The sequence below is a fragment of the Parambassis ranga genome, chromosome 21, assembly GCF_900634625.1.
Source record: "Parambassis ranga chromosome 21, fParRan2.1, whole genome shotgun sequence".
NCBI lineage: Eukaryota > Metazoa > Chordata > Actinopteri > Ambassidae > Parambassis > Parambassis ranga.
Window position 1 is genome coordinate 9,883,937 of NC_041041.1, and position 24,380 is coordinate 9,908,316.

The following is a 24,380-nucleotide window of genomic DNA, read 5'->3' on the forward strand; positions in this document are numbered from 1 at the left end:
ACTCTGTTTTCCCTTCATAGCAACACCTCCCCCGGCAAACGCACAGTTTCCCATAAGTGGAGGGGGGGACAAAATGCAGAAGCAGAGAAGAGATAGTGGAAAAAGGGAGTGAAAGTGAAGGACAAATGCAGGGCAGAAGGATACTATGAAAACTCCTGAACCTGTGAGAAGAAACTGAAGGCCGACTGAGCATTTTCATGACATGTCACAGATGTAACTGCTGGGATGGACGTTACATTTTTCATTGAATGCTACACATTAAAAGAAAAGAAATCCACAAAGGACTTGTTGTCAGTGTTAGACTGGCTTATGTGTAAAATATATTAAGACCTGACATATAAAAACACTTCAGGCAGAACTTAAAGGTAAATCTACCTGCTGAGGATGCCATAGATGTAGACAGTTTATACTACCTTAAAGCTACTCTTCACAAGTACAGTGGATTATCTTACAGCTGGTGCTGATCATTCTCTTTGCACATTTGCTTGTCTTAATATTCAATATAGATTGATCTATGATTGGTCTGATGATGACAAACACATGCACACGCATAGACTCACACACTTAAGATAAATACTCTTATTAATGTAGGACAATAATACTGAGGACATGGAGTGACAACATCATTTTACAGGCAAACCACTGGCATGTCATGCTCTGACAATGTGAACATGGCGTCTTATAAACATGTGACAACAATGTTGGTCCATATTTGCTACTCCAGAGAGACACACACTGTGCAAGAAAGGGATGTGCACAACAACGTCGCTCATTAAAAAGGAACCCAGAAATAATTCAACAAATAAATATATCAAAATAAATACAAAAGCATCTGCACAGAAGTTAATAGTGTATGCCTCCAATTACATCTCTAGTTTATCATTTCTTCTCCAAAATATATGTTTTCAAACAACAGTAGAAATGCACAAATAATGCCATAAGTAATATTAACAATAATCAGCACTGTGCTTCTCATTCATAAATGTTTTCATGAACATTTGTACGACATTTCTTACGAATTCAAGTGGTAGAAATAGATGAATAATTAAAGTGCAGAATACGTGTGTTCATACAAAGGTGGGTTTGAGGTCTTCTTTGAATACCACGGGGCGTGGGGAGCGGTAGAGGCCAGCGTAGCTGTCGTACTCGCTGTCGGAGGAGTCTGAGGAGCTGTCTGAGCTCAGGAGTGAGCCTCGCTGCAGGCAGGCGTCGCAGTAAGGGCGGTGGTAGTAGCAGTAATCTGTTGAGCTGCTCGAGTCCGAGTCACAGTACCCACAAGAGTCTCTAATGTGCTGCTTATTATCTCCACCCACTTCGGGGCCACATGCTGCCGTGTGATTCTGTTCTGCACAATTCAAGGTCGAGCACCTTTGGCACCCTGATACACACCTTCTTACTACTTGCCTTTCTCTATCCTCCTCCTCCTTTTCTACTTCAACGTCGCTGCTGTAAACCGGGGGACGAGTGTCATCCACACCCTCAGATCGCTTTCCTGGATTTTGGTGTCTGCAAATGTCTCCTGACTTCCTACATGTGGGAATCTCTGAACCCATGTAGAAGCAGGAAGGGGACAAACCTCTCCTGGATGAGTGAAAGGGTGGCCGACGTTTCCTCATTGTGTAGGGGGAGATGCTGGGGTAGCGGAAGAGAAGAGGTGGTGGCTGAGGGGAGCAGGGTGTCCGCAGGGAGAGAGGGGAGAGCGTGGAGGAGGCCTTGATGGATTTAGGCTGAGACAATGTCTGCCCGGGAGATCGCAGTGTGGATTCAGTAACTGTGTCCACGCTCAGCTCCTGGAGGATCTCCTGCAGCTGTTCACTGCTAATAAACGTCAAGCCACCATGGCTGCCAAATGTTTCAATCTGAGAGGGGTTCAGCCCTCGACGGGACTGCAGAGATGTGACAAAGTGGACCGTCTCCTCTGCTGTCCTGGCTAAGCCAGAATATGGGACAGACATGGGATCGCTATCCTCCCCTGCTGTGTCTCTGGCTGTAGAGCTGGCAGCAGAGACGTCTCTCTGCGTTTGACTCTGGTGAGCATCATCGGGGTGAGAGGAGGTCACAGAAATAGGTGCCGAGTTGGGAAGAGAGGATGGCTTCATAGCAGGAGCAGCAGCAGTGAGAAGAGGGGTTGACAGTCTGCATTTAGTGTCTCTCTGAGACAGAGAAGATGGAGAGAGGCCATCAGACTGAAGCTCGGTGGTCTGTGTGGAGGATGAGTTGAGGTTAGTGGCAGAGGAGTCCATGTCCTGGTCATCAGAGGCCTGGCTGGTTGACATGAGTCGCAGCAGCTTATCTTTAGCATTGTTCACCTGCTCCTGAAGGCTGTCAATCATAGCATTCTTCTGAAAAGTGTAGTGACAAACAGAAGCTGTGAGACATACAAAGACATGTTCCGTCTGTGAGAAATGTTTGCACATATCAGTTTTCAGTGTACAAACACAGCAGTCAAGCAGGGACAGAAAGATGCCAACACGCTGTCGAACAGATGGAGTCATTTAGACGTGGAACTAAACCAAATTCATGTAAATCTCTCTTGTATTATAAATGTTTTAGCTCAGCTTTGTCTGCATTTTAAACCTATTTTAAATACATGTGTATATTCATAATTTTTCATTCATAATTATATTTAATTTAAGATAGCACATATCTTCATTAATATGCCCTTATATGTGTATCTTCTGGCCCATTTCTCCCCGACTTCAGTTTTCGGTACTTTCTAGCTGAAAACAAAAATCACTGCTGCTTTTTTTGCAGATCAGGATTTGTAATCTGACTAAAAATCCACATATTGCACCACAATATAAGCAGATATTCCTCAAAGTGTTTTGTCAAAGTCTCACAGTTCCACGGTCATAAAAAGTTTGGATCCATGAAATTACCTCACAATTTTGCATTTTGAAATATTAAACAGATATTTTACATTTAGCAACACACAGAATCTAATATATAAAATTTGATGATCTCTTTTTAACATAAGAGTTTTAGGAAGTGAAAAGGCTCAGAATGTATCAATGTTTATGAGCAAAAAATTTCTTGATGAATCCAAAAGTATAAGCAAAGACTCTTTATTATCACCACCAGGAATCACACTGATGATTATCTACTTCACACCAAACTTACTGAAAAGGAAAACACTGCATTACCTCATTAATGAGTTTCTTCATGGAGCTGTTTTCCCCCAGCAGGTAGTAGATCTCGTCTTGGCTGTACACAGATGGCTGGCTCTTACTGGGGCTGCTGAAATATTTGGCCATCTGACTCGGGTTGTTCTGATCCTCTTCAAACTGCCGCCACTGGGTGAGCTGCAGGGTGAAACAAAGCAAGAAACATGCAGACAGGCCGGGTTCATTTTTAATTGTAACAATACATGAATGTTACTACTGTTTGACATGGCACTGTGGCCAGGTGTGTTTGAACAGACTGCTCATTGCTCAGGTATTTCCTTCCTTTCCACTGGAGTGCATTCCTTTATTCTAACATAAACCCTCTGCCAGTGTATTAAAGAGTCATAAACCTATTCGCAACAGCCTACGTAGTTTTGACTCAAACACCAGTGTGAGTCATGCTCCACTGACAGACATGGAAACTTCACAATCAGAAACCAAAAGTCACACATGTAGCTGTCATTTGTCTGTCTGTCTGTATTTCTACACTGTCTGTCAGTCTGTATGTCTACACTGTCTGTCTGGCCGGTTGCTAACCTGAGGCACAAACAGCATGCAGTTAGTAGCCAGCGTGCAGATGAAGATGCCTCCAGCCACCGTGCTGTAGACCACGTTGGGCCAGGCCTGCAGGAAGACAGACACAGGGACGGCCACAGCTGAGGAGACGGTGACCAAAGTGACGGCTGTTATGATGGTTGGAGACTGATTGACTGGAGGATGGCTAACATTGCTGGTCAGTCCAGCCAGATAAGTGCCATACAGGAGAAGACAACCCTAGAAAAAGAGATGATCAAAAAGTCGTCAGTGTTTAAGTTGTGACCTGGTAGCTTTTAGTAAGGAATAAACCTAGATAAATTATGTCACAACAAAAAAATAAATCACAATGACTTACTTTCTGGACAGCAATAATGATAATCCACAGATTTGAATACACAGAAGAACAAGAGTCCAGCTGAGACAAAGAATAAGAAATGTCTCTGTTCATCACCTACAGCAAGGGAAACGATACAGTGAGCGGATTCATCTGAAAATTACATTCATACTGTTCTGCTTCTTGAATTTACTAATAAACTGAGGCTGTACCTTGACAAGAGCTCCGACAGATCGTGAACACCTGATAGGGTCTGTGAAGCTCCAGGCGGTGAGAACCAGCAGGTCCACCAGGATCAACAGAGCCACCAAAACCATCAGCTGGATGTCTCGGATGATCTGAGACAGAAAATAAGAATGAAAGCCACAAATCAAATTAAATCAATGTTCCCCACATACAGAGATAATCCAGCATATTAGTCACAAGAAAGAAAATCAAAAATATAAAGTGTTTAAAGTAAACATGGAATGATGAGCCTACCACTCTCTTGTCAGGCACTCTCTGGGTGAACACTCTGTAAAGTCTCCATGTCTTCCCCAATATTGGGCCGAACACCAGCGTGCTCCCGACACAAAGCATCCACATGCGAGCCTATAAGAGAGTGCACCATATAAACACTTCTCTAACAACACTGCTTGAAGTATTTATGCCGATGGATACTTACTTGTACTACAGATGCTCCACCATGAGGGTGCACTCGCTCCTCCACAGCAAACAGGAATCCACTGCTGTAGGTGAGGACACTCCCAAAGAGAGTCAGGATGTTCAGGTTGGGACTGGACATCTTCACTATCCTGACAACACATGCAGACACTCTGTTAACATCAGCAGGCTTCTCCGCGCTTCATAAGAGCTCCACGTTTCACTCTACCTGTTGTTTTTGAAGCGCAGAGTGAAGAGGAGGAAGCAGAACGCTAACAGGATGCCAGAGGAGAGCAGCGTCCACACCACAGCGCTCAGCACCGGGGAGAGAGAACGGCGTGGGAGCTCCACTGCCACCTGCAGACAGACATGCAAACTCATTAAAATCACATCTGAAGTTTTTCACATGCAGTTCTTACACACAGACTAACAAAGAGAAAAAAAACAGGATTTATCTCAGACAGAATTTTATTAAGTCAAATAGAGTAACAAATATCACACAAGCACTGCCCATACTATAAAAAAAGGTGGAGATAAGTTTACAATCATATCTGAAAAATAAAATGATACATAAAACATATCTCAACGACAGACTAAATCTTTCAGGAGGTAACAGGCGAGATGATGAGAGGGGCTGAGTTGGCTCCACCATGGTTCCTGTGAGGGTTAAAGTAAGGAAAAAGTCTTTCACTGAAGGAGTATCCAGTAAAGGTGTAGATATGAGATTGTGTGACCGCATTGTAAAAAGAAACCTGCCCCCACCCCAGATCCACATACACCCCGACTCTCTGGGGTTTCTCCACCAGTGGCACACAGACAGGAGGGCTGCTGAGCGCCCAGTAGCTCTCGTCCTTCCTCTTCCCCAGGGTCCAGTAGCCGTTTTCGGGAGTGAGCATAATTCCTCCTTTTCTGTTGACTGATTCAAGCCCAACTCCGATGTCCCACTCGGTCTTCCCTTTCACCTCCACCTCATAGTAGAACCTGCCAGAGGAAAAACCCTCCTTTCCTAAAACGCTAACGCCCGGATAAAATCTCTGTGGGCTGTCAGGAAGTGTCAGGGCCACATCACTATGATGGACCTGTTTCTTGTTTTCAGACAGCACCAGTTTGGGATGAGCTGTGTCAGGATCTAAAGTCACATCCACAGCACACTGCTGAGCCCTCTGAAATTCAGTCTCACAAAGCCTCTTCACCTCCACCTTTACCGCCTCCTCCAGCAGACATGCGACCCTCCTGACCGCTCTCCTCACCGTACCCACATATTCAGCATTTTCTACACAGACGTCAGACCGGCCGTTCACGGCTGGCACTGTGCAGAGAGAAGGAAAGCTCTGAAGAAGGTAGAGGTCATCGTCAGTGTGTGAGAGCTGCTCCAGGTCTGTGCTCCTGTGCCTCAGCTGATCGATCTCCTGCTCCAGCTCTGTGATTATCTCGCTGGCCCTGCTTTCCACTTGTCGATGTTTTGCACCAATCACCTCGACCGTCTCAGCCTGGCCTCTCTGGACAAACTGAAGCAGCTTCTTGAAGACTTGCAAACTCTCTTCCATCTCTCTTTCTGTGTTTCTTCTGCTGAGCTGAACAGTTTGATTGATTTCACAGATTTTCTGCAGCCGGCAGCGGATCATTTCTTCCACCTCTGCGTGTATGCTTTCGATCCGAGCCCTCCTGTCTCTACTCTCATCCTCTACACCGACCGTGCAGTGAGCCTTGTGTTCTTTCCGAACGCAGATCTGACACACATACATCTGATCGGTGCTGCAGAACACCTCCAGGAGCCTCTCGTGCTTCTTGCATACCCTGTCCTGCATGTTCATCATGGGGCAGATGAGGCGGTGTTTCTTGAAGGTGCTCAGAACATGATGCGGCTCCAGATGAGTCCCACAGAAAGAAGCCAAGCAGTCCAGACAAGATTTAAAGGCCTTGACTCTTTTTCCGACGCACACGTCACAGGAGACTTCCCCTCTGTGGCCTGCCGACTGATCCAAAATACTCATTTCACTTTCACGTTTCTTGAACTGAGAAGCCACCTCCGATATGAAGGTGTTAACTTTGAGGTCAGGCCGTGTGTACAGCTTGTGCTTACACATGGGACACTGCGGCAGATTAACGCTCCGCCAGTATGTTTGTATGCACTCCCTGCAGAAGTTGTGCCCACAAGGAGTGGTGACTGGCTGGTTGAACAAATCCAGACAGATGGGGCAGAGAAGCTGCTCCTTTGACAGCACACTGCCGCCACCAGCAGCAGCAGCAGCGGCGGCGGCCATATCTGGGAACAGATCCAGAGACAAAAAACAGGTGGGATTTTATGGAATAAGTTGGCTCAGCTTCTTGTATTTTTGTCTTTCTGCTGTACTATTAGGCTTAGAAACACTTGTGACTGCATCCACAAATAGCAACAAATGCTTGGTGTTACATTTCATCAAAGGGTGTTTCCTTTAAGCTGCACAGTGTACAGTTCAACAGACAACACTACACAGTGAATATAAGGACGCTCAAATAAAGTGACAGAGCAGTAAAATACTATCTAGTCACATAAAACATTACCATAACAAAGCAAACACAGCGCAGCTCTCCGTTCCCTTCCCCTAGGGTGATGATGCTATTCACACTCTGAGATGACTACGCACATAAATTAACATGATAAAGCATGACAGGAATCAAAAAGATAACTCACCTTGTTTTGGCGTAGCGTAGCACGTAGAAAAGAGAGGGAGAGGTGTTTGTGTTCCTCAACACAGCAACTCTGCTGCTTTAGTTTCTATTTGGGAAGTCGCATTACACGTTTCTGAGCCCGACCCTCTGTGCTGAGCCCCACTGACTCTTCTCTTAAAGGCACAAGAGACTGAGATGGTACTAAACATCTAAACATAGCCTCAGAGGGCCATCCCCATTACCTTTCACCCAGCAACTGGCTTCTGAGTGGAACAGTACCACATTTCTGATATGTTCCCTTGGGAACGCTTTACTTTATAAATACTTGTTGCTTTGAAGTTAACTTTATATGCTATATTTAACAGAATGTATTTTCTGTATATTATATACGTTGTAAATAATTGCACATATTGTATTTATTATTTTTAATATTTTACATATAATTCGCTGCTGGACTCGGGTTATATTCATATTTATGTAACTCTAAATTAGTGCATTGCCCTTCTCAAATAAACAAATACATTTAAAAGGAGAAAATAAATCTGTTATTTTTTTTTTTAGAATTACACCTATGTCCTGTTTCCTTTGTTGTAGCACTTGACCTGGGTGAGAATCTCTTCTAGTGTGTCACACACGCAAAGAATCACAACACCTCCATGTACAGTCATTCAGCAGGCTGTGAAATGCTGTGAAAGTTGATTAGGATTTGACTTGTGGAGCTCTGTTGTGTGTGACTCTGTTCTCATTTTAAGCTTTCAGATTTTAAAGTTACTGTTATAAGCGGCTCACAGATAAAAGCAGACAGGGGAGAAGTGAAACAGGTGAGCATCACATCTTCCCCTGGGTAATTTATTTAGGGATGTTATGAGTCACACAGTTGGAGACGGCAGGCAAGTATCAGCACAGTCTGAGCACTGGTGACATTCATCATGTTTGTCAGCCAGACCGGTGCATGTTCAACTGGCACAGTCAGCCAGGCCTTTGTCATCATCATAAGTATTTATGTATGTGCTACAGAAAAGCAGTTAAAGAGAGTTTACCGCGCTGAGACTGCATAGCCTCTGCAGAACGTCGAGGCCCTCCTGCCTGTTGACTCCTGCCTGGATGAAGCACAGCGGGGAATCACACTGAGAGCTGCAGTTCAGCTCAGGCTCCATGATTGGCCCCAGTCCGTCCACTATCACACACACATCCTGTGAGGCAACCAAATGATAAAAGATGATCACAGACCAGGATAACAGGTTTAAAATGTGCTTCCAGCTTTATTATTCAATAAATAGTTGTAAGACTTGGAGCCACCACAGTGTGGTGCTCTGACAGAGACCTCTCAGAGGAGATGGAACTGATGTTTGAAGTGCACTGACACCAGAGCAGCAGAGTAAAGGTTTCAAATTAGCACCACAAAAAACTAAAATAACAATAAAATGTGACAGGAGGCCTGTGTGTTACCGCTTCTCCTCAGCTAGACACTGGATCACAGTCTGCGAAAGGAGAAGAAAATGCTGCAACACACTAAAGCTGTCATTTACAGTTTCACTAAGAGCCACGTAATCTGCAATCAGTCTGTTTATTTAAGGCACACAGGACTGAGGAGGTAAACTTTATCACCAAACAACCGTTTGTCACTCTGCCACAGGCATTTTTATGAGGCTACCGCGGGCTGCACCGACATGTTGCACCTTTGATTGTGTGGCACGGAATAAGCTGATACTCTGAGGTGTACTGGCTGAGAGTAACTGCTGCAGTGACTCAGCTACATGCTGCTGAGACCACTTGTATCGATACGACCTAGCAGACAGGTGAGTAGTGTGTTATTTGGAGCAGCAGGTCTCGTCACTGTCTGTAGAGTCGCGAAGAAAAACCTCTGATTGGGATCACTCCCAAGAAATGAGAAAGAAATGAGGGGAAATCTGCTGAACTACATTCAGTAACCCCCATCAATGTGACAAAACGCTGTGTTTGAATACATGTAAATTACTAATTGAAGCCCACAGTGACCCACTTCCAAATATTAATGATGTTAACAGAACAATGAGGCCCTCCAGGCAACATTATCTGGGAAATGTCTGGAGTTCCTGTCCATGTCCTTTCGTCACTTTCCGAGTTTAGATCACAGCGCTGCTTCTTGCAGCAGGAAAGGCCGGCAGAGAGAGGCATTTCCGCCAGTTTTTCAAAGTCCTGCCTCCATAGCTTTCAGCTCAGGAGAGACCCACCACCCCGCAGAGGTCAACAAAGGTCGACCAACATCCAGCTGTGGGGGTCAGCGTGTAGCCAAAGTGGACGAAGGATAGGAGGCTCAAAGCAGAGCGAGGTTTTATGGACATGTTTTAACAGTTCAGAATAGTCATGGCGAGGAGTGTCTTTTCAAGTCCTGAAGGCTAAACCGCAAGTAATACCTGAGCTACCTGTAGCCTCGGATGTCTTAACCTAATGTGGGATGGGCTGAAAATTTTTGCGGCTTTCACTTTGGGTTTTTTTTTCCTTTCATTTATTGGCCTAGATACAATTTCTAACAGAACACTGAGACCAGAGAGAAAGAAAACGGCCTCAAAACCCTTAATGAAAATGGACTAAAGCCCGTTCATTGTCCTGTCAATCACTCTTTACACTTTATCTTTCAAGATTATAGGCCATTGTAACAGCAAGATGTAAAGCCCCAGTTCAGGGGCCAATATTGAAACATTCTTTCTGAGTCAGTAATCGGTTTATAAATTTATTCTTTAAGCTGAGTTAGAATGCAATTATAGTGGCACTAAAGCCCCACATAAGGCCTGGCGCACGACATTTCTGGGCACATGGTGCACCTTGCAGCCTGGTTCAATGAATATTTAAATGTAGGCCTACATAAATAGACACCAAATAAATACACACCAAGGCTTATATTTGGTGTAGATTAAAGATAATGCACAGGTGATGTATGAAATCATGGGATTATTTTGAGTTTGGATCTCGCCTCACCGTGGATAGAAATGACTTATTTGCACACACACACACACACACACACACACACACACACACACACACAATGCTCATATTGTGAATAATTCTGAATTTAACCGGTTAGTCCCTGATAGATGCTCGCCCGCTCACAGCCGTTAAGTTGCACATTAAACAGTTAATTGATCAATAAAAACCTGTTTGAAAGTCAGAAACAGGGGGAGGAGGAGAAAGAAGAAATAAGTGCAAACCTCGGTTTTCAAATCGCGTGGAGGATCCCATCCCCGCGTCCCGCGTCAGGCTCCATCGCGTAAAACTCAGAAACGTCACAATAAAACCCGAAAACAGACAAAAAGATGACACGTTCTCTGACATTGCTACATCATTATAGCGACTGGACACTTGGAATAAATCCCACGATTTAATTCTGCCGTCAAACTGTCAGCCCGGGAATATCCTGTCACTCAGAGAAAAAGTTGAGCACACTGCAGGAGATCCCATTTGACGGTAAAGGAAAAGGAGGCGTGTGTGTCTGAGTGTGTGTGTGTGTGTGTGTGTGTGTGTCAGGGATAGGAGGTGTTGCTCCCTCTCTCTCTCTCTCTCTCTCTCTTTCTTTCTGGGTTGTGGTGACAGGGTGGGTATGCAACATGTTGCAGGGGCCCCACGGGAGAGAGGGAGGGAGGTGTTCTCAGTGCAAATAAATACACTGAAAACAGCACTTGTTTTAATGGAAAGAGAAACACACATCAGCTCTTCTTTGTTTTTACTGAGCACACATTTGTGTGGCTGATAGCAGAAAAAAAAGAAGCACCGCAGCCTGATGAATCTAAAACACAAAAAGCAAAGCTCCTCTGAGCCAGCAGCAGGAGTATTTCAGCATTTGTTCTGTCAGCTATGAGAAGCATAAAGGTGTTATTAAGACGTCACAGAGATTTACAGTGTGAGCCTTACAGACAGGGTCATTCCTGATGAGGGAGTGCCACCACTTCTGACAGTCAGAGAGGAAAGAGATACACAAGAATATGAAGCTATTCATTCATAAACCCACCATTCAGTCACACACGATACCAGGCTGCATCATTGTTTTTCAGTTTAAGCTGGTCTATATTCAAAAACCCAGTCCTGTCATTTAGGACTGACTCATATTCGCTAAAAGGTAAATTCAGATTCATTGTTGTACTGTGCACTTTGCACATGTAGCTGCAGGCAAGTGAACCCCTTATCCCATCTACTTCTGTATATATAAGGAATATAATCCCAGTACAGGGTTTGATGTATACATTCATACATCATATATCAAATTTGGAAACTGTAGAACAGATTTTGCTGTGTAAATAAAACAGATCAGCATGCGTCACATCACCAGCTGAGCCTCAAACTGACATGGACATAGTCTATTTTGGTCCTGTGGGTGTATGAAAAAATGAATTCAAAATTCAACAACAGGTATGTCAGGAAGACAAGTTCTGCCTTTAACCATTGCTCATGATCTCGAACCAACATTAAACAAGCCTCTGTCTCTACATGACTCACAGAAACACTTAATTCCACCAGAATATGTGACAGTGAACTCACCACAAGCCCCATTGAAGGACTGACACACTGCAGCCAGCTCTGTTACACACAAAGCGTGGCTATCACTCTCAGGTTTCCTCCAAGATCAGGTTCAAATAGACCGTGGTAGCAGCAGGTGGACTGCACTGATACTCAGATTACCAGCAGCTTGAATATTTAATCTGGGGACACGATGCTGTTATTGCTCAGAAAGCAGGAGTCAAAGAGGAGATGCTGGCTGGGAGGCTGAACTGGATGAAACCTGACACATGTTGTTCTACTGAGGTTACCGGGGATCAGTTCTAACATAAAGATGTTATAATTACCTGATGCAGGTGTCAGTAACAGTCTCTATCTCTTTCTGGGCATCCATGTTTTGCACATGTAACAGCTGGAAGTCCACCAAACAAAACAAAAAACAAGCAAAGCAAGTGACATGCCGTTTCTGGGTGGGCATCCAAGGTGGTGCTTTAGACTGGTTCAGGTCCTACCTAACAGGGAGAACCTTTTGTGTACAACTTGGAACAGCGGAGTCACGTGCAGCACCTCTCACATGTGGCGTTCCTCAAGGCTCTATACTTGGCCCTATTCTTTTCTCCCTGTATATACTTCCTCTTGGATCTATTTTCAGAAAGCATGGTGTCACATTTCATTGTTATGCTGATGACTGTCAAATTTATCTGCCACTAAAACAGGGAGAGGCTTCTTGTTTAGAGAAACTTTTAGAGTGTATTGCAGAGATTAAGGCATGGATGTCATTAAACTTTCTCAGCCTGAATGACGAAAAAACTGAAGTCATGTTGTTCGGCCCTTGTGATGCTTCCAGAATTCATGTGGATCTGGGTCCTCTGAGTCAACATGTGACACAAACAGCCACAAATCTAGGGGTAAAAATGGACAGTGGTCTGAAATTTGATGTGCAGATCAAATCAGTTGTCAAGTCCAGTTTTTATCATTTACGACAACTAGCCAAAGTCAAGCCATTTTTATCAAGACATCACTTTGAGATTTTAATCCATGCTTTTATCTCATGTAGACTTGACTACTGTAATGCACTTTATGTTGGGCTCAGCCAGACGCTGCTGTCTCGTCTGCAATTAATTCAAAATGCTGCAGCCCGTCTTTTAACAGGTACCAAAAAATTTGAGCACATCACTCCAGTTTTAGCTTCCATTCATTGGCTCCCAGTGCATTTTAGGATTGATTTTAAAATTCTTTTATTTGTTTTTAAATGTCTTAATGGCCTCGCCCCACAGTATCTGTCTGACCTGCTTCAGCCATACACTCCCTCACGCTCTCTTAGGTCGGCAGATCAGTCTCTTTTAATAGTCCCACAAACAAAGAGGAAATCTAGAGGGGATCGTGCTTTCGCAGTCACTGCCCCCAAACTATGGAACAATCTGCCCCTGCACATTAGGCAGACTGACTCTCTTGTAGCTTTTAAATCCTCTTTGAAAACATACCTTTTCTCTTTGGCTTTTAACTCAGTCTGAGATGTTGACTTTTACTGTTTTATGTTTTTACTATGTTTTTATTGTTCTTTTTATCTTCATGTGTTTTATATGCTTTTGTATTTGTGGACAGCACTTTGGCCAACTTGGTTGATTTTAAAGTGCTCTATAAATAAAGTTGAGTTGAGTTGAGTTGAGTTTCCTGTTGAACCACACCTGACAGGCTAGAGCACCGTTTCCTGACAGCTGTGATTCAACATCTGACCACACAGTGAGTCCCACCATGCTGCGGTGGATCTAAACAGTGTGGGTGGAAATGCATTGTTCTGTGTGTGTGTGTGTGTGTGTGTGAAGCATCCCAAAGTTATTCCAGCTCTGTGCTTGTCCTCGCCTGGATGCTCCCCTGTGACATGCCCAGGTTTGCCCACTAACATAACCAGAGACAAAACCCTTGTGTGGGACACTCCTCCTGCAGCGTTTCTATAGTCCTGGATTAGCAAACTTCCCAAGAAGAGTACCAGCCATGGTGCCTCTCATACAGACAGTTTAATATGTCCAGTTTTATATGCTGTATTGTCCAGTTCAAAGCATTATAGTAACTTTTATAGCTTAGCATTAATTCAGAGTTGCTGTGTCCATTCTCTATTTTTTTCAGACTGAGCTCAATAAGACAATGATAATGACAGTATAGGTGTCCAAGTGGACTGTAATGATGCTCACTGGCCTCCAGATGGGAGGTTCATATTGTGCATCAGACAGTTTCTACCCAAATCCAGATCTAACAAGTCATTTAACCGCCTAAACCAAACCAAACCAAACCAAACCATGACAGCAGTGTGAGGTAAAGCAATGATCTGCAGTAGGACTGGCAACACACTGATTCACCGGCTGTTTTCTGTTTATGTGAGGAGGTGTTGGTTTTCCATAGTTTAACTGAATCTGTTCTCATTGGTTAGAGATATTTCACATCAGCTGTTTGATGTGTCCTCAGTGCCTCAAAGAACAAGCTGGGGAATTATGTGATCTGACAGCATAAATGGAAAAAATGGAAAAGAGGAAGTTAAATATTGTGACTGAGCAGTGGATGGTTGCCACTACACCTCCACCACCTCCTCCCTGCTCTGGGCTCCTGCCACACTTTCTCCTTCTAGGATTAGCCTTGTTACTTTGAAGACAAGACTGTATTGTTGGCACGGCATCTGCAGTGTGTGCAGGGCGCATGTAAAGGCTCAGTTCGTGGTAAATGTGAAACAAGTCCCGTGTGAGGTCTGGCATGCATGTTCATGCACACTGGCTGTATACTGTGGGCTGGTATGCCTGTGACTGAGGGCGATAAGAGGATTACAGTATCTAACTCTGCTGTTTGAGCTGATCTGATCACCTGCACTACTGTACAGAGCATACATTAGTATGCCCTAAAACATAAAAATACATGATTTTTGGTTAATCTTTTTAACATAGAAATGGAAGAAAAGTCTTTGAACCTAAAACTTAAAAAAGATTCCTAATTTGCCATTTTTAGTCGCAACTAATCACATTTTTTTGTAAAGTCATTTCATTTATTTGTATTTTCTCCATTGTAAAAAGTCTTTTTTTATAGTTTAAGTCTTATTTTTGTTGTAAAAACTGTTATTTCTCAAATTCAAAGCTCTCATGACATTTCTGAAGAAGTTTAACAGATTACCGATATTTTGGTACATTTGTTTTGATCATAATTTGACACAGGGTCCAGTGTTTAAGACTTATTTGAAGCCTCAGCAGAAGCTGGTTTGACTCTGTGCTGGTGACAGCTCTGCTCATCTGTCAGTCACAGCTCGCTGCAGCTCATCATGGCTCACAGCTCAGGTTACATTTGTGACAGCACACTCCTGTTTAACGCACAAAGTATTCCAAATGTGTTTGTGTGTGTGTATGCTGAGCACACAAACCACGGATGTAACATCACTCCACAGTGTTTCTTGGGTGCCTGCTGTTGGTGGCAGAGTTTGTATTCGTTGAGAGAAAAAATAAGTGAGAAAAGACACACTGTGAAAAACACAGGAACCCAGCTGTGACTTGGTCAAAAACCTTTCAAAACAAACAAAATATGTGAAACTCAAAACATCATTCTTGCCAACCAAACTGAAAGAAACTGTGAGGTGAAAAGAAATTGAACGAGTTGCTGAGATAGGAGCAGGCGCCGTGAAAAGAGAAACAAGCTAGTTAGTGGCTCTTGGCCAGTGACGTTAAAGGATTAGCAGACTGTGTGAGGCAGAATGCACTCAGCCTGGCATCCCCTAATTCTGGTTTATAGAAAAAAGTCTCTCAGCATTCAGACTCAATAATGAACTTACCTTCATATGCAAATGAAACCTGGACACATTGAAGCCACAAAATGGAGTGGTTCATGTAAGCAAACACAAAAAACACTTCAGCATCTTTTACACAAACACAGAAAAACACACACACACATAGTATATGTTATAGGATTTCTGTTACCTAAAAACTTGAGAGTATGGTAAATAAGATGTAAATATACAAAATGCACTTATCTGCAAACCTGCCAAAAAAAGAAATGTTATTGTTCTTTATTAAATTTGACATTGCATGTTTACCACTGTAGTATATCATATTTTAACAACACTGTCACTGTTGTTGTTTCATTATTGCTTGGTAGCATATTCTACTTTGCAAAATGGTCTCAATGGGGGACAGGTCTGGACTGCAGGCAGGCCCATTGTGCATCAGGACTATTACCACAATGTTGTGCTGATTTAATATGTGCAGAACGAGGGTTGGCGTTGCTTCGTAGACATAAAGCAAACAATAAATGGTTAAACTGTAAAATCTGTTTTTGTCAGTACTCATATGCCCTTTCCAAATTTTGACTGCTGTAAAAACAATGTGTTTTAAATCTACTAGTTTTAACATTTGATATGGTGTCTTCGTACCATTATTGATAACATGCTACACAGATTTAGGGTTCTATACATTCGTTTATCTATCAATTAAATAAAGTAAATAAATGATTAAAAATCCTCCGAACATCACAACAAAAGAGCCAATCTAAAGATAATACAATCAGTCTTTATTATTGTTATTATATACTGTACAGTCTACTTACACATTATCTGAAAGGGGTAAAAGTACATATAGTTAATAATATAACTGTATCTTCAATATATCTTCTTTTCAAGTGCCATCTACTCTGCAGGTCATTAGAAATATTGACAAATAGATTTGTATAAAAGTTATAAAAGGTTATTTTTTCTCTTTTTACTGTGGTTAAAATGTGTATAAAAATCCATTAAAAAAGTCTGTCATGTTATTCAATTTGTCACATTTCAGGGTTGTGTGTAGTTAATATTCTCTCATGTTAAAAGTTCCCATTAGTACAGCTTTTAGCAAGCAAGTGCATTAGAGCTAAGTGCTACTGTAACATAGAGCAACATTTTCTAAACATTACGTTCTAATGCGAAGCCAAAGGGGAGAAACTGTCTTCCTCACTAATGGAAACAAATGATGCTTTAAAATCTCCCGGCGTTCCACGCAAGCAGAAAATTGTAGCAGGATCTCAACGATTATTTCCTGGCAGAGATGATGAAGTTATGTCTGACTGCAGACGTTCTGTATGTTTATGTCCAGAAAAAAAAAGAAACGTACAGCTCTGAACACAAACATTAAGGCTACCACTGTGTTGTGCTGAATAGCTATTGTTCCTGGTCTAACAGTGGGATGGTTTTTCCCTGGTCCGCCCCACATCCACTTCCTGTGTGTGAGTCTGGCTGTGCATTCTTTCACATACATAACTCTCAATCTCAGTTCTTGTGCAGCCTGGGGCTGACACTGATAAATAAGCACCTTGCTCTTTTAATATGGTGACGAGCAGACTGGCTGATGTCACATATTCATTTACTGTAGTGTCAAATCGTCTGCTCCTCATGGTGTTTCCAGAAACTGGAGAAAATATATGTCCAAACTGAAAATGTGCTGTAGCTACTATAAAGAACTAAGCATCATAAAGGAGATAAAGTATGCTGCCCTCTCTTCTTCCGAGCCCAAATAGGAGTTATGCTGCCTTTGTCTGACCATGAGACAAGCAGGTCTGAGGGACCTTTCAGGGCTAAAGTCTCACAGCGATTAGGTGTAAAAATAGGGTATGTGTGCGTGGTTGTGTGGGAGTATGTATGTCTAGGGTCTGACTTCTACCCCAGCAGCACCCTCTGGAGGCGGTCGGTGGGAACGCTGTTCTCGTCCTCAGACTCAGCATCGCTCTGCGGGTTGGAGCTGCAGGGAGAGGTGCACTCTGGGGAGCACAGGTAGTGCATGAGGGGCAGCCGGTACTTCCCACAGAAGTCCACAAATTTAATGTGGCGCACACATGAGTCAAAGTACACACCTGGAGTGACAGGAGAAGGACAGAGAACATGGTCATATTGGTGAATGGATTTCGAATAAATCCCTCAAATTCATTAAAAACTCATTTAAAATAGTCTCACCGGCACACTTGGGATTGGGACACTTGCTGGCCAGATCCAGGTACCGCAGCAGGTTTGAAGGCAGGTCTTGAGGGTAGTAGGGAATATTTCGGCTCTTAATTGTGCGTCCCGCCAGCTCTAGCAACGAGGGAGGGTCGTAGGTCATCTCCTTGACAAAACGCACCACCAACGGATTGCCTCGAAGACTAAGCTCCTGCAGGTGCACCAAGCTGAGGATCTCTCTGGGCAGGTAAGTCAGCAGGTTGTTGTGGAGACTTAAAGATCGCAGTGAGTGGAGTCTAGAACAAAAAGAGAGCGAGAGAGAGTTCATTTTACAAACATGACTCCAGGATAGTGGTAAAACTGTTCAGAGGCTGTGGATATTACCTGGTGAGCTGTGGTGGCACACTTTGTATGCGATTGTCACATAGGACCAGGTAGCTGAGGTAGGGCAGGTTAGCTACTTCAGGAGGAATGGCTGAGATGAGGTTTCCACCCAGATATAACATCTCCAAACTGATACACACACAAAAAATACAAGAATCCAGTTTGAATATAGGGATGTCATGCAGAGTGACATAGTTCACTATGATTTATTTTATAGCCTCAGTTCTGGGCAGAGCTAAAACTTTCTGAATCTCCCATTGGGAAATAAAGTATCTCTCTATCTGCATTATAAAAGCAAGTATAATCAGTGTTTGTTTTTCTGTCCTTCCTGTTTGTCCTTGGACAAAAAAATATCACTTTCATGACACAGAATAAACAGATTCTTTTCTATTTTTACTTAATACTTTACTAAATACTTAGTATTTACGGTATAAGGACTCAAGGGCTTGAAGCTTGGAGCAGGTTAACAGGACTTGCCCTGCTTCAAGCTCTTGATGAAAATGACCTGGATGACTAAGAATGTTCTTTGACACATAGTATAAGGAAAACTCAATTTATTACACGCAGGCCAGTGGTCCTAATCCTGACATATTAATGTAAACTCTCTTAATCTTAATCTACAGAGAGTGAATAAAAAAAATAGTGTGCAACATGCCACAAGGGGGAGCTAAAGTTTTGTTAGTACATGCTTAAAGGTTGATGAGTATGGGTTTAGATTGTGCCACAGACGATTTGCAAAGAAAATATGAAAAAGACAGAAAGTGAAAATACTCGTAATACATAGAATAATAAATAATACATAAAGATAAGAGAAGGGATTAATTAAGCGATAAACTGTTTGTGTCTATAAGAGTTATGCCTAGTTACACAGCAGCAGTGATGCTGTGTGTGAGTCAGAAAACAAATGACTCTGTGGTAGGTTAATGGCAGTGTGGAGTACATGCAGGGGGGTGTGGGTGGGAGTCAAAGAGAGAGACAGCGAGCGAGCCATGGATGGCTGGTCAGCAAAAGCAAACTGTCAGGCCATCTGCCTGCAGGAACTGATGACACAGCGACTGCGAGACATGAAGCCATTATACTGTCCTTGGTGGCTGAGCACTGAGCAAGCCCGCTCTGTGACAACACTGAGACATCCACACTGCACACGCCGACACAGTGAGACAAATCAACTGAAGTGGACAGGCAAGGGTTAGTTGGTTTGAGGGTTGAATCAAGGACAATACAGCAGGGTTAATTTTTTACAACTAAGCAAAATTTAGGTTCTGTCAAAGCAACACTGATCTGCAGTTTCACATCTTTAAATCTTGTTTTCATTCTTACAAAACATCCCTGAGTCAAAGTAAAAACATTCTCTACCAATGCTTCACATTTGCAGACAAAAAGGCTTTTTACACAGCAGATATTCTGCTGGAATGCTGTAAGGAATGTAAACAAAGGGACAAGTACTAACAGTAGAAAGCACTCCATTCAAGTGTCCCTTATCCGGTGAGGCAGCAGCATACACAATACTAGGACTCTGAAACTTTCTCTGACATGCGAAAGTATCTGGAAGATTTGAAAATCACGAACACTTACTTATATATGATCTGAGGAAGACAGTGAAATACATACAGCTGTAGCTGGGTAGTACATTTACAAATAACATCTACATCAGTAACCCTTTGCAGAAGCTACAAGGTTAGATAACAGACGTGGGGCCAGCTATTGAGAGGGTTCAGAATTCTGAATAAACCAGAAGGAGAAGAAGCATAGACCCTACACAGACCTGCAACAGAACAAACCAGGTATATTACCGATGTCTGCGGTGTGCGATGAAGAATCCAAAGTATTCCAGATTCTGCACTGGTATCCACAGAGATTTTCATCTCTGGACTTTATCATGAGCCAAAATCAGCCCATTCCTCACTTTTCCTTTTTGTGCCCCCCCCCCACCCCCCACTGAAAACAGCCCTGAAAGCAGTCCAACAAGTTCCAGCAGCAGGAATCTGAAGTGGTGCAGAGTGCCCTAAAACAACCTGCTAGTTCATTTAGTGGAAAAAACACTTCATTTGAGGCAGGGTACACCTAGTGAATGTGTTTACATGCACAAAAGCAAACCAGTATACTGAAGACAAAAAACAAGATTGTGTCTTAATGGGACACTACACAGTTACAAAGTGTGTGATCCCTCATAGTGTATTTAGAGGTTGGATCTTTGGCCTGGTACTGGGTCACTGTGACTTGTACCCAGAACAGGATAAGAAAGTGTGTCAAAGCTGGCTTCCTTTCCCCCCACTTTACCAAAACAAACACCAACCTGCAAATGTTGTAAAAAGACTGTTGTTGTCAGTTAGGTGACCACAACTACAGTTGAGTCTCTAAATTTAAATCTGTGTTTAATCACTTTTAAGGTGTTTGTCTTTGTAAATGAATGCATCTCAGATACAGCCCACCACATCCTGCCTCGAGTATCAACTGTGGGTCTGTGTATATCCAAAACAACGCTGCGATAGTTACTGGAACAGATTTACTACGCAATTATCCTGCACACTCAATGAATCATGATGTTGTTTACTTGATAAACTGACTGGGAAAGAACATGAGCCTTGTAGACAGATGAGTTAGTAACATTATAAATATGCTTAAAACCACAAACATTTACATTTATTTTCAGAAACACTTCTGCCTCAGACAGTTTTAGACACATTGTAGCACGTAAAATAGGTGGGTCAACTTATGTGTGCGCACTTTATATGACACAACTCATAAAAGAGAGTGAAACAAGATGTAGCATGCAGATGACCGTCACTGATAAATGTGGACTCTGGTAAATGTAAAACCTGGAAGAACCAGATCACATTACAGTTAAATAAGGGCTGAAGCTGATCAAGGATACATCATCTATGCATCCATCAATAACGTGTGTGTGTTATACACAGTGCTGCTCTGTTCGTCACAAGTACCACACTGCAGAATGTCACAAAGACCCAACTATTGAATTCAACACAGCCCTGTAATAGGTAAGGGCTGTCATACCTTATCATCACCCCGAGGACCTGATACACAGGTAAGAAAACAATGCCTGTATACAACATACTGACCCGAATAACATTTCTCTGACCTATTTAGGGGCTTAAGCGTTTCACAATGATCATAAGTGTCTCCCAAGAGACAGTCTGTAACATGCAGCAGTTTGTTCTTTAGAGATAACATAATTTTTAGGGGAAATAAACTGTAACAAAATAATTGAAACCTCGATTTAGCATTCTGTTTCCATTGATTACAACTTTTTATAGATTCTAGAGATAGTCAGGCTTGTCTCCACAGACAGCTTGGCCTCTGGAACCCAACTCCTTGAGAGAAGTTGGACTCTCTTCTATTCTGGAGTTACCCACAGTAAAGAAAGGCCATGAAGGAGGACAATTTGGAGTTTGCAGAATTTCTAGGTGCAGCTAGAGGGCAGAAGGGGTCATGTTTGGGGGTTAGGGTCTCTGCTTTTTGCAGATGATGTTGTCCTGTTGGTTTTATGAAGTGTGAAGCGGCTGCTGTGAAAATCAGCATGACACCATGGTTCTTGACCAGAAAAAGAGGGCTTGTCTTCTCTGGGTGGGAGGAGAGTGGAGAAGTTTGGGTCTTGTTCATGAGTGAGGGAAGGATGGAACGGGAGATTGACAGGCGGATTGGTTCCGCTCCTGCAGTAATGCGGTCCACTGTGGCCAAGAAGATGCTGAGCCGAAAGGCAAAGCTCTCAATTTACTGGTCAATCTACATTCCTACCCTCACCTATGGTCTCTGGGTAGTGACCAAAAGAATGAGATCGTGAATACAAATGGCCAAAATGAGTTTCCTTTGTAGGGTGCCTAGGCGCTCCCTTAGAGATAGGGTGAGATCCCTAACCCTCTGGAGGAGACCCAGGGCATGGTGGAGAGTCTATGGCTTTCAGCTGGCCTGGCAATGCCTTGGGATTCCCCCTGGAAGAGCTGGAAGAAGTGTCCAGGGAGAGGAAAGTCTGGGTGTCTTTGCTTAGACCCCCACAACCCGGCCTCAGATAAGCACTTTACAGATGGGTGGACCAAAAAAACAACAGAAAAATGTTCTAATTGTCTTAATCAGAGCCCTGATCTGATTGTCTGACTGAATTATTTCAGCACTAATCTGATCTTACTGGTTGGTTGGTATTGTCGGCTAAATCTTCCAGTATAAACAGTGTGTGTATGTATGAGGGTGTGCATGGGGTGTAGGTGCTTAAGGTATCCAACAGGTAACCATAGCAACGACACGGACGTTCGATTCTACGGACCACAGACTGAAGCCTGAAACATAAACATAAAATAAACAACTGATATATAACCCAATGATGCAGTAAAAGTTGTCGTAAAAAATTTAGCTGCCTACTTTGTCTCCACCCCGTCCATTATTGTGATTATGGTGTAAAAGCTAGGTACAAACAGTGTGCAGTGGACAGTCAGTTATATACTGTATATACTAATGTGTGGTGTGACCCACCTGGTCAGATTCTCTATCTCTGCAGGTATACTTTTCAGTCTGTTTCCGCCGATAGAGAGCGACTGCAGACGCGGCAGCTTCACACACTGCAGCGGGATCTCCTCAAAGCGGTTCCCACTAAAGTTCAACACCTCCAGCGGAAGACAGCCGAACTCTTTGGGCAGCGAAAACTCGTCCAGGCGGTTGTTCTTGGCTATGAGAGTTTTCAGCTTGCTCAGCCGCGTAATGCCCTCACAGATGGCCGACAGTCCGTTGTTACTGATGTCCAAAAACTCGAGGTTAAAGAAAAGGCTGACGGAGGAGGGCAGCGAGGCCAGGCGGTTGTAGTTCAGGTGGAGCAGTCGGGTGTCCCTTTTCCTCTCGTCGCTGATACTGTCAACGTTCAGGGTGCTCAAACTCAAACGTGAAAAATCGAGCACACCGTCGCCGACGGCAGCGGCACCTTCCTGATTCTCCATTTTGGGGATTTTTAGTGGGATTTGAACTCGGTCTGAGCTCCGTGCAGAAGTTTTTGCTGCCGCGAAAAGTTAGCTCCAGGTCCGCTCTGTTTTCAACACAGAAAACAGAGAGATGTCTGTACCGCTGCCGGTCACATTTAACAGCATCTCCGGTGAAACGTCGGACAATAACTTAACAGCCTTCTATAGCTCCATATGTCCACACTGACTGCTGTCCAGCTTTCCCACAATGAAGCCATTCGAGGGGAGGGGGAGGGGGGATTCTGCTTCGATGTTTCTGATTGGCTGGTTTTGCCTCCAAGCCCCGCCCTTCTAAACGCTGATTGGCTGATCTCCCAATCGTTCATATTACAAAAGCATTAATTCAGGGACTCGTACTTGGCTTTTTATCCAGTTTATTGACATTATATAGCTGCTGACTACCTCCTTGTTTTGTAAAACCGCGGCGATTAAGTTTGGAAGTCTTGCAGCAACAGGTGAATGGTGCCCGATGACCCATCATGGCAGCTGCCCGGCTTCTCTGCCATTATGCAACCTCCCTCCTCTGTTACATTATGCAATACACGGCTAAGTTGATGTGCACAGAATGAGAATGAGGTGTGTTCCTCACAGTGAATCCACATATGTCCAGAAGACTCAACTGTAAATTGTAAATGCCGGCTAACTGTATGAATTAAGTTTTTACAATTAAAACTTAGTTTATTTATAATATTGTTTATTATAAATAAACTTTTTTATGTTTTATTCCTTATTATTTAAATCCTGGCCATGAAAAAAACACAGCAATCACATATTTGCCAACCTGGGAAGCTGCCAGAAGTGCCAGTTTCTAATATCATTATTTTAAAGGGAAATTTAAACACATACACAGAACTATCCACTTATGGCTTTCCAGGGAGTCTTGCATATCTTGCTTGCATGTTAAATAGGCTGTGCGAGTGGACTTGTGACTGATATGGAACAGCAAGTTAATTTATATGACAACTCATAAAAAGCAGATGCGGCTCAGCTGTCACAGATAAAAGCAGGACTCTGGTAAATGTAAAACTCGGAAGAACTAAATGGTTTAAAAGTCAAAGATGAACTTCTGTAACACAGTGGATGAGCTGTTCCTTATGATATGGCCAGACCTGGGATCAACCCACTAACTCTGATCTGCTGAGCTAAGAGGGTTAAAAGGGCAATCTGTAAGATTTTTAGTTAGTGAAAAAGTTTTAAAGACAAAAGAATTGACTAATGCTAAATGTAAAAAAATAATCAGATCCACCAGATCTGTACAGTCACTTAATACTTCAGATTTTAAACACAAAGTGGCAAAGCTG

At 43.1% G+C, this 24,380-nt stretch overlaps 2 protein-coding genes across 4 annotated transcripts; both read right to left on the minus strand.

Moving 5' to 3' along the window:
* Positions 1-564: 564 nt before the first annotated feature.
* Positions 565-10,720, minus strand: gpr156 (G protein-coupled receptor 156). Of its 3 annotated transcripts, none has more exons than XM_028394416.1 (10): positions 10,518-10,720; positions 8,370-8,522; positions 4,907-5,034; positions 4,700-4,829; positions 4,516-4,626; positions 4,248-4,373; positions 4,057-4,152; positions 3,762-3,938; positions 3,144-3,302; positions 565-2,342 (listed from the first exon to the last, which is right to left on the minus strand). In XM_028394416.1, exons 2-10 carry the CDS (start codon positions 8,484-8,486, stop codon positions 1,068-1,070), a joined length of 2,319 nt encoding a protein of 772 aa, XP_028250217.1. In that variant the 5' UTR covers positions 8,487-8,522; positions 10,518-10,720; the 3' UTR covers positions 565-1,067. The 3 variants fall into 3 exon arrangements, with proteins under 3 accessions (XP_028250217.1, XP_028250216.1, XP_028250218.1); XM_028394415.1 differs by having other exon boundaries at positions 3,702-3,938; XM_028394417.1 differs by lacking the exons at positions 8,370-8,522; positions 10,518-10,720 and adding exons at positions 5,742-6,943; positions 7,352-7,482 and having other exon boundaries at positions 3,702-3,938.
* Positions 10,721-16,317: 5,597 nt separating this feature from the next.
* LOC114426736 (leucine-rich repeat-containing protein 58-like) lies at positions 16,318-23,294 on the minus strand. The gene is made up of 4 exons (XM_028394321.1): positions 22,601-23,294; positions 18,116-18,244; positions 17,750-18,027; positions 16,318-17,649 (listed from the first exon to the last, which is right to left on the minus strand). Exons 1-4 carry the CDS (start codon positions 23,056-23,058, stop codon positions 17,456-17,458), a joined length of 1,059 nt encoding a protein of 352 aa, XP_028250122.1. The 5' UTR covers positions 23,059-23,294; the 3' UTR covers positions 16,318-17,455.
* Between the last annotated feature and the right edge of the window lie 1,086 nt (positions 23,295-24,380).